Source organism: Musa acuminata, chromosome BXJ3-6 (assembly GCF_036884655.1).
Source record: "Musa acuminata AAA Group cultivar baxijiao chromosome BXJ3-6, Cavendish_Baxijiao_AAA, whole genome shotgun sequence".
Taxonomy (NCBI): Eukaryota; Viridiplantae; Streptophyta; class Magnoliopsida; order Zingiberales; family Musaceae; genus Musa; species Musa acuminata.
The window spans coordinates 1,719,913-1,730,518 of record NC_088354.1 but is presented as its reverse complement, the minus strand read 5'-3'; the positions used below and the strand labels follow the sequence as shown (position 1 = coordinate 1,730,518).

General features: G+C 38.6%; 1 protein-coding gene and 1 pseudogene across 1 annotated transcript; both read left to right on the top strand.

Annotated features, from left to right (window-relative positions):
- The first annotated feature begins 1,639 nt into the window (after nucleotides 1-1,639).
- Nucleotides 1,640-5,181, top strand: LOC103986552 (phosphoglycerate kinase, chloroplastic). The gene is made up of 6 exons (XM_009404568.3): nucleotides 1,640-2,241; nucleotides 3,167-3,244; nucleotides 3,331-3,591; nucleotides 3,812-4,129; nucleotides 4,330-4,488; nucleotides 4,635-5,181. Exons 1-6 carry the CDS (start codon nucleotides 1,825-1,827, stop codon nucleotides 4,842-4,844), a joined length of 1,443 nt encoding a protein of 480 aa, XP_009402843.2. The 5' UTR covers nucleotides 1,640-1,824; the 3' UTR covers nucleotides 4,845-5,181.
- Nucleotides 5,142-10,430, top strand: LOC135640681 (outer envelope pore protein 24, chloroplastic-like; annotated as a pseudogene).
- Nucleotides 10,431-10,606: the final 176 nt, after the last annotated feature.

Here is a 10,606-nt window from a genome sequence, read left to right as displayed (position 1 = left end):
TGAAACATTCGTTAAGAGGGTTGGTGGACAAATATTCTTATGACATTGGACTATCCTTTTAGTGCCAAATATGTTAGGGAAAAAGTCGTTGACGTTCTTATCAGCTCGATGTAATCCAAGCTCGTATGCACAAGATTGCCCGAGGTGTTTCCCAAGTGGAAATACTGAGCTCCCAATGTATTACATACATGAAGACCAAGGTCGAGAGATGTTTCCCAATCTATGCTCAAGTTATTAACCAAAGTTTGATAGTACAGGCACGAGTCATAAAAAAAAGTCTAGCCCCCTCCAATTAATTTCTATGAAAGCTTTCGTTGAATAAAAATGATAAATTATTTTGGAACGCCATAATCAATAGAGTCGTTGGCCTTACATATGACATCGACGTCATCGTTGAATATGTCACCCGAGAGGACAACGAAACTTTCATAGAAGTTATCCTTATGTGAAATTAATATATTTTGAATGGTGAAGATAGCAAAATTATTTTTTATCCCTTTTTATATAATTTCTATACGTGAAAATATGTATTTTATCTTTCATCGATAAAATTGATGGCGTGAGGAGAAATAAAATTAAATATTTTATTTTTATAATTATAATGATGTCAATATAATTTTTTTTAGTCTAAAAATTAAAATATTAAAGATGATTAACTATCATAATATATAATTAGCTCGTTTTGAAAAGAAACAACGTTAACATGTAATCGTCGAAGAAATGAGATTAAATATTTTACATATCAATATAATTTTTTAAAATATATAAATTGAGATATTAAAGATGATTAATTATAATTAATAATGTATAATTAACCCGTTTTATAGGGTCACCTCTTATATGTCGGATAAATGAGATCACGTATGGATGAGGCAGATGTGACCTGTCGGCCAAGTATCGATCAGGTGTGCTGAGGTGTCCATGATTGCACACGTTATATTTCCCTCGTCTATATAAAATCGGAATACAAAACCTTTGGAGTACAACAATCTACATGACCTAGAAATTTAGGCACTTAATTTATTTATAAGCTTACCCTGAGATGCAGATATTAAATATGCAAATGCAATCGAGTCGAATTTTTTACACAAATTATAATACATATAATTATTTATTTATTTAGATGAGAATCATGAAAACCAAAAATAGCTGATGACAATTGTGGTGGTCATAATTAATTATTAATTTTAACCTCTATAGTTAAATAATGGGCGTTCATCTTCTTGAAAATTTAAATGCGTTAAAATTGAAATTTTAATAATCCAATCATAGAATTTAATATAATATACTTCTTTCTCCAATTATATAGGCCACTCTACCTTTAACATCCATCTAAAACATTCGCTTGATCAAATTTAGGAACACATAAAAATGTAAATTGGAGTTTCAATGGCATATAAAACATATAGTTGATGGTAAATGTAGAACCACAAACTTTTGAGGAAATATGTGTACATATAAATATGTATGCAAATTTATTTTTATTGGATTTAGTTACTATTAAAAATACAATTTCGGAGGTTTAAAATAAGAAATGTTATGCGATAAACCCTATTATATTGTGGAGGTTTATGATTTATGTAATAGAATATTAGAAGGGAAGCCATGCTAAATTGAGTCCACGACTTCGTCATCTCCACCTTCCTTTCTCCCACCCCACGCCACAAACGAAGCCCAAATCTTCTCATCGAACCCCTCGCTCTCCACCGCTCTTCAGCGATAAGAAAAATCCACGAACCCCCGCTTCTGCTCCACATCACATTCCCCCTCCTCCTTACTTGGCTTCTCTCTCTCGCTCTCGCCTTTGCGAAGAGTTTACGATCCATGGCTTCCACCGCCGCCACCTCCTTCTCCCTCCTCCCGACCTCCTCCCGCAGGCGGTCGACGACGGCGGCGGCGCTACTCTCCGGCGCGGTAGCCCTCCGTTCGCCGATTCGGCGGCTGGGTTTCGCCGGGGCCGCGGCCGACCCGCTTCTGGCGGCTCACGTGGCGGCGAAGATCAGGTCCGTGGCCGGGAGGAGCGGGAAGGGGTCGCGCGGGGTGGCGTCCATGGCCAAGAAGAGCGTGGGGGACCTCACCGCCGCCGACCTCAAGGGGAAGAAGGTATTCGTCCGGGCGGATCTGAACGTTCCCCTCGACGAGAACCGCAACATCACCGACGACACCAGGATCCGGGCGGCCGTGCCCACCATCAAGCACTTGATCAGCAATGGGGCCAAAGTCATCCTCTCCAGTCATCTGGTGAGATGTTCCCGTTCTCGGTCAACTCATTTGTTTCTTGATGATTCGGAATTATGTTATTGGCCGCTTGATATAGTGATTGCCCAGAATATGGTACTTCATATGATCATTTAGTCTTTGATCTTCTTCGATGTTATGCCCTCAGTTATCCAAGTTGTTATGCATGGCATGAATTGCCCTTTGGTCCTCTACCCTTGTTAGGATATCAGATTTTGCAGCATTCAGTTTTCTGCAAACATACTACCATGACAGCAATGGGAACTATAATGCCCATTACTTCTCTTCAGTATTACTACAATCCACAAAGCATTTTTGTATTTCTATATCAAATTAATCTGAAAGGACAGACTTTACTAGGAAACTGCTGTTTTTTTTCTTGGTTCTCTTATATTTGTGATGAAACTAATATATTTTTTTTATTATCCTCCCCCCTCAATTCATACATTTTATCCACATGAGAAATATATATGGTTGCTTTTTGCTTATTCTTTCGGATATAGTGTAGGCTTTATACATGAGATACTTGATTAAGTAAGTTTCTGCCTTTGCACTGTGTGGACTAAATTTGTCCTCGTACCTGGAGATCTAGTAAATGATGCCAATTAACTGTCGCTTTTGAAGTTTCTGGTGTATTATTTAAGCTTCCATCTGTTTCGAAAATTTGTCAACAGTGTGGTAATCCATGTAGACATATTTGTAAGTCTATGGTTTCAGTTAAATATCTAACTTTTATAGGTATGAAATGTGACAATAGCATACAACTTTAAGTTGATTGCAAAGATTCTGGTTATGGCTATCTTTTTTGTGATATATGTATCACAATGCATTTTGGACTTTGATAGATAATGCTTTAATTTGCATTTTGTTCTTCAATTAGCTACAACCATTGACTTTGAACTCACATTTTTGTTATCTGCCAAATCAGGGACGCCCGAAGGGTGTCACACCAAAATTCAGTTTGAACCCAATTGTGCCTAGGCTTTCTGAACTACTTGGAATCAAGGTATGTTCATGTTTTAACTTGTATGTTTATGTGAAGTGCATAATTCTAGTGTCTTGTTTTACTATGAATTCCTTTATGACAAACAGGTTGAGAAAGCAGATGATTGTATTGGACCAGAAGTTGAAAAATTGGTTAATGCACTACCTGAAGGTGGCGTTCTACTTCTTGAAAATGTTAGATTTTATAAAGAGGAAGAGAAAAATGATCCTGAATTCGCAAAGAAGCTTGCAGCACTAGCTGACCTTTATGTGAATGATGCTTTTGGAACGGCCCATAGAGCACATGCATCAACAGAGGGTGTCACCAAGTTCCTGAAGCCCTCCGTCGCTGGTTTTCTTTTGCAAAAGGTGACTATAGACATTAATACCAAATTGTCAGTCATGTGTTCTTAGGAGACCTATATATTTTCTTTGGAAGTCCTGTATACGCTGATATGATTTTGAATTCTGCAGTTCTGTACTTGATTTAATGCGTGTTGCTCTAGATTTGCAGACTTCAAATGGTTACCATTTTTTATACTTGTTGTTTGTTTGTTTTCCTAACCTTGATTCTTCCATGTAATTGTAGGAACTTGATTATCTTGTTGGTGCTGTTTCAACCCCCAAGAGACCATTTGCAGCTATTGTAGGTGGCTCAAAAGTATCATCTAAGATTGGGGTGATTGAATCACTGTTGGAGAAGTGTGATATCCTTCTTCTCGGTGGCGGGATGATATTCACATTTTACAAAGCACAAGGTTTCTCAGTGGGTTCTTCTTTGGTAGAAGACGACAAACTTGAGCTTGCATCATCACTTCTTGCAAAAGCCAAAGCGAAGGGTGTGTCTCTTTTGTTACCAACTGATGTCATTATTGCAGATAAATTTGCAGCTGATGCAGAGAGCAAGGTTTGCTAATTTAATATCTTCATTAAAATTCATAACTGGCCTTAGGAAACTATCGATTATCATACATCTCATGTAGTCTAAACTTAAAGTTCTCACTATAATGGTTTGTGGATTTCAAGTTAACAGCTTCAACTATATTTTACTAGTGAAGAAAAAAACAACAACAATTGGTGATGAAGGAATGTCGATTCTGTTTGCAGGTTGTGCCAGCGTCTGAAATCCCTGATGGTTGGATGGGGTTGGACATTGGACCGGATTCAGTTAAGACATTTAGTGATGCATTGGATACAACCAAGACCATTATTTGGAACGGTCCCATGGGAGTTTTTGAGTTTGACAAGTTTGCTGTGGGAACTGAGGTAAATGATAATTTGTCTTCTACTCAATATGGTTTGACTGATGTAGGTTTTAAATTATTGATAATGTTGAATAAAGTTTCTATAACTTTGCATTTAACACTTGTACACCTATAAAGACAGTTTGGCTGATTGTGTTGACATGGCAGTCAATTGCAAAGAAGTTGGCAGAGCTCAGCGGGAAGGGGGTGACGACGATCATTGGAGGTGGAGACTCTGTTGCTGCAGTCGAGAAAGTTGGAGTTGCTGATGTGATGAGTCACATATCAACTGGTGGTGGAGCTAGCTTGGAGTTGTTGGAAGGCAAGGAGCTTCCAGGAGTTGTTGCTTTGGATGAAGCAGTTGCTGTAGCTGTATGAGACTAAACTTTGTTACCAGAGGTGCTGGCTTATGTTTCCCAATAAGAATTGTCAATGTGATTATCTCTTTCACCTCTATTTCGCCCAAAAGAGGATGGATAGAGATTTAAGAGTTTGCCGCTGTCGAGTTCCTGGGATCGCTCATAATAAGTGCATTCTACCCTGTTGTAGTTCATTTTTGATTCATTGAGATTGTCACAAAGTATGGCAAAACGAAACGTTCTTGTTTAGAGTGGGTCAAAGATGCGGTGTAGTTTATTATGCCTCCTGTAGCAAGTCAGCTTGGTGTGTGCCACGATGGATAATGAGTATGTATGCCTATTGCCCGATTTTGCAATCTTTTGTCTGTTGCATGATATCCTTTACTGTTACAATATTGAATGCTCGATCAAAATCGTTTGTTTGTATCGATGGTTTTTTTGGGGTAGATGGTGCTAACTATTGAGGCATTTACGACAAAGATGGTGGCTGCCTTGTTGTTGACTCATTGGATGGATTGCTCGACCCGAAGTTTGGGTTGCCAAAGCTTCTATCGCTCCTCTAGTTACTGTATTAGTTTTGACATGAGCATGAAAAAGAGAAGATGAGGGGCTCGTTGGAGGTGGAGTTTTATTCTTCACGATTGTTATCGATAGGAAGAAAAGCTTTGAAAGGTTGGTAGGCGAGCAGTTATCGTGCTCTTGACGAACATCGTCATACTCGTCGTCAACGTAGTTGTCGAGCAGTCCTCATCTCTTATCGTCGTTCTCTTCATTCACAACAGTCACCCACAACTTTCAGCGACGTCATCGTCTGCCACCATCGATGTTGTTTGCCATAATTAACTGAAATATTAAAATTATTTTTTTACTCTTCGTTTTTATATTTTTTGAAAAAATCGATGGTTTTAGGATAATTACATCTAAATGTTTCACTTTTATAACTATAGAAATATAAATATAATTTTTTTTAAGTAAAAGTATCGAGAAATTAAAGATAACTAACTGCACAGATAATCTATAATTAGTCGCATTTTTGAGTTTACGATTATTTTAAATCAACGTTAGAGTCATTTGTATTTACTGTATTATTATGACCAAAGAGTGCGCGGGTAACATTTCTACACCTAAAAACTCTGTGGCGTTATGCCGCACGTTTCGATACATATCTTCGTTCTCATTCTGCGCAATCCTTGGAAACTATGGGGGAAGATAAATAGAAAGTAGAAGAGGCCATCGACACACACGCAGACTCACAAAGCGCGCTTCTCTCCTGCGGCCATGCTGTAGCTTATCAGCCGGCGGACTCCACATAGCAACCTCCCCTCTCTCCGTCTCTCCTTTTCCCAAACCCTCGGAGAGGAGTAGGAGTTCGAGAGGAGTGATGAAGGCTACGCTGAAGGGCCGATACGAGGTGAACGAGAGCGCCAGCGCCGTGGCCACCTTCGCCATCGATGCCGGCGACGTCCGCCTCAAGGCCTCCATATCCGATGCCACCTTTGTCCTCTCCCTCGAGAAGCCCGGCGCATTCATCCTCGACTGCCACCTTCCCACCAAGGTCCATCTACCAGTCCATTCATTCCATACCTTGATCGATTTATCGACCGCTTAATCCTTTCTCCCTTCCCTTCGTCTTTAGATGTTCGGTTCCAGTTCATGAATTCGATCCGGCTGATGGAGAATACGGTGAATCTGACCTTCACCCACGCGCCGAGGGACAACCGGGCGGCCCTCGATGGTTCCGTTGCCCTTGATTTCTCCAACAAGGTCTCCGTCAGCTACTCCTTCGGCACGCCTGGCGCGTGCAAGGTCAAGTACATCTACGCACATGGGGAGCTTCGGCGGACTGTGCTGGAACCCTGCTAGGACGTGTCCAAGAACGCCTGGGATCGAATGGAGCAAGGACTCCATTGTCAACGGCTGCTTCAAGGTAATCCACGATCACCCCTGCCAAAATTCTTCTCCTTTTCGATTTGGAGAAACATATCAGTGGAATGTGTGTAGATATCTAGTTAAGAGTTAAGGCGTATTCAAGAGTAGAATGGGATATGCAGTTGGATCACAAATGAAGATGATCTCTTCTCATATGTTCTTTTCTAGAAATAGCCTATTGATTCTGCCTTTTTTTTTTTACCAGTCAGTTTCTCACTTGTGATTATAAACAGTGTTTTAAGTAGATTATAAGCTGCCTCGAGCATACATCAACTCACCGAACATGATTTACATGGACAAAATAAGCTAAAGCCAGCATCAACACAATTCGGGAAGTTTTTTCTTGTTCATCAAGAAAAAGGCAAGTAAAAATGAGCATCTAGACTATTAATTCTTAGCATAACAATGTTAGACCGTGTATACCTATCTAAATTCACCTTGTTTTGATGGTTCTAGATTGTTAATAAAATTTGTATGTTGTTAAAATTGCTTAACTTCACACCTGCTTGGCACTTTTTTTTCTTCATTTTTAGGTCTCATAAATATCACACATCATGTTTAATTGAGCTGGTATTCAATTTGGTCCTATCATTTTCGTTTTTTGGTCGGTATGGTTGAGGCCTCAATCCTTTGGGTAAGGTAATAGCTCAATTATTGAATACATGAATCTACATATAGGAATTGAACTGCTATCCTATTGGAGGAGCAATGCTCCAAATTATGATGGACCCATAATCCCTCTATCATGTTTCCTTTTGTGATGCTTCCTTTCTTGGCCTGAAAAGCATATAGTTGTACTGATTTATCCTCTTTTCAATTCATTGATTAGATTGAGATTGGTAACTTCTATACTTTTCTGCCTAATACTCAAATGGCAAGCTAACAGGAGTACAGATCTGCTCAATGGATGCTTTTGTTTACATTTGTAATCAAGGAAGCCTTTTACATTGATTTTGCTACACCCTGTAAATTGGGATCTCTGCTTTCTGAGGCTCCTTGTGAATTGTCTATGTTGTTTATAAGTTGGTTCCATAATTTAAGCAGCATGGGTCTCTTTGGACAACATTAGATAATAATAATAATACTGATGAAATCTTGGTCTAATTTGTTATTTGTGTTAGATGGTTCAGATTTCTTTATTGATATGTTCACAAACAATTTTAGCTTTTCTGAGTACAACTTCCAGCTAGAACATTGATCCTACAGGTAAATTGTTTCTTATTCTAGTGTTTTTAAATTTAACTCAAAGAAATCTATTGTGAAATGGTAGGTGTAAACTGTCTACGGAACAACTTATTGAAAATTTGTCACATAATTGCTTTTACATGGAATACTTCCTGAATTGGTACACATTTAAAGGATTGATCACCTATAGCATCAAACTTTCAAGTTATATTAATGTACAAAGTTCAGACCATCATTTCTATTGCTATCATAATCATTCACGAAATGACAAACTCAAAGTGCACTTGATGAACTATGATTTGGTTCTTAAGCTATCATGTTCTTAACATATGTTACACCATAGTGTTCTTGTGACTTTCTATGGTCTTCGACTCCAACAGTGCAACTTCTTTTGTTTGTTTGTCCATCTGTAATGCTTTTTATTATTTTAATATCTTTTCTGAACCACTGGTTGCAGAAAGGGTCAAGGCTGTTTTCCATGGATTTATTTGTCATAGTTGATCGAATGCTGAAAAAGAAATGCAAAATTAGTAGATCATTTTCGGACTGATATTGAGTTACCAGCTACAAAGGCTGCAAGTCAGACCTTGGGAGAAAGCTTGAGTTAGATTCAAGTAACTAACATAGAACAAACATGTCGATAGACTTCCCTAGGATATGAGTATTAAAATGGCTCAAAAACAACTCATGGAGACATGAAATTTCTTGGATTTTATGAAGAAAATTATGGTGACATTTAGAATGGCTTGAGGCTAAATGGGTTGACCTTTCACCTGATGATGGATATTTGGTGTCTGAATTAAGTTAGGATTCAATTGGGTCTTTGATTATTAAGGTTTATTCTAGATGGGCTTAGATTCTTTTTATTCGATTGTTGGTTTTTCAGGTTTGATCTGCTTAGAGGTGTCCTAGTTATATAGGTAATAACTCTGATTCCATTATCTATATCTGAGATCTGAACCCCACAGAGTGTATATCCTTGTCAGCCAAATGTCTCTTCACAAGTAGTTGGAGAAAATGTAGCTGACCATTAGAAGAAGGGTCCTAAATTACTCAAGAAACCAGAAGGAAGATTTAGAAGAAGAAACACCAAAAATAAAATAGGGAAGTGGTCTACTGTGGTCTAATTTCTTGGGATGTTTTAAGCTGTATATAATGGTAGAAAATATTTTGATGAATTTATCAAGTTTGCTGATCAAGTAAAAGTCGATTGGTCACATGGAAGCAACTAAAGTTTTTCTATCAAGTCCGAGTCTACTTTTCTTTTTCATCTAATTGGCTTCAATTTGGATCAGGTACAAAAGCATGACAGAGATCTGCACTGACAATTGTTCAATCTACAGCCAACCAGATTGATGCTTAAAGTGCCATGAGACCATTATGTTATATGGTTAGTAGAATGGATTTTGATGAATTTGTCAGCTTTGGTGATCAAGTAAAAGTCAGGTTGGTCACATTGGAAGCAATTAAAGTTTTTATCAACTCTTAGTCTACTTCTCTTATTCATCTAATTGGCATCAATTTGGGTCAGATGCAAAATCTGCATGATACAGGTCTGCACTGACAATTGCTCAATCTACAGCCGAGCGAGAGTGCCTTGACCTCTCAGCGAACGCACACTGGCTACACCATCACGTGGCCCTTAGACATGCACGGCTGAGCACATCGTCATGAAGGCAACAGATTGGCATTTAAACTGCCATGAGATCATTATTTTATATGGTTAACTTCTTTAATTGTAACGATATCAAGTATCTTGATAATTTGCTGCCCTTGTAGTTTCATGTACCTCTTCGAATCCTACCATGCGTTTATCTTTATAGTGTATTGTTCAATTTAACTAGTCTCTTCAGCTCAATTTTTCATATATCTTATCTTACAAACTAGAAGCTCCTTGTTCATCAAATAATCATCACCTCTGAATTTTCATGGTTTCTTTTTTTCTGCTTCTTAAAAGGTTAGTGTAAAATTAACAATATGTTAGTCATTTAATCCACTTATCTCTCTGTTAGTGTCGCCATTCTCTTTATTGTATAACAGATATCTTGTTCTTTTAATTTGCATGTGAAATGCCATTTTACTGGTCTCATGATTGATTTTGCTGTGCAGATATCTGCAACTGTCAATTTAGCAGAGCTACAAAAAGTTCCAAAGTTGATTGCTGAGAGTACGTGGAATTACGAGATGTAATATGATTCTTTTACTTGGATGAAATATTGGGTATATTGATCAAACAATTATTTTCGTTCCATCTTGATAGCTTTTTCTAATTTCCTCCTGAATTATTAATTATTCACTGATTATGTCGTAAATACATGAAGGTATTGTCGTAAATACATGTACATCAATCGAGGGGAAGAACGACTCGGCGGCAGGTACGCATATATTCCATCAGTTCACGCTCATTCCCACTTCGTCTCCATTTTCTTTCCCTCTGTTTCCAAATCGAGCAGTGTCGAAAGCACACGCAATAAAACACGCGCTTTCCTTACGCCTACAAGGATAGAGACAAACGTTTCCCAGCCGTTTCTCTTGCTTCATCGGGCACCGCCCCGCCCCCGCGGGAGTTGCGGCCAATGAGAAGGGCCTCTTTTCCTGTTTGGTGCCTCGGCGGTGACCGATTGAACGGGACCCTCACGCTGCTTGTTTTTGACGTGCCACCTCAGG

Bases quoted from the DNA above. Each gene is read 5' to 3' on its own strand.
- LOC103986552 (XM_009404568.3), top strand. From the start codon at position 1,825: ATGGCTTCCACCGCCGCCACCTCCTTCTCCCTCCTCCCGACCTCCTCC. The intron at 3,245-3,330 runs GTATGTTCATGT...TATGACAAACAG, and splicing joins CTGAACTACTTGGAATCAAG to GTTGAGAAAGCAGATGATTG. The intron at 4,489-4,634 runs GTAAATGATAAT...TTGACATGGCAG, and splicing joins AGTTTGCTGTGGGAACTGAG to TCAATTGCAAAGAAGTTGGC.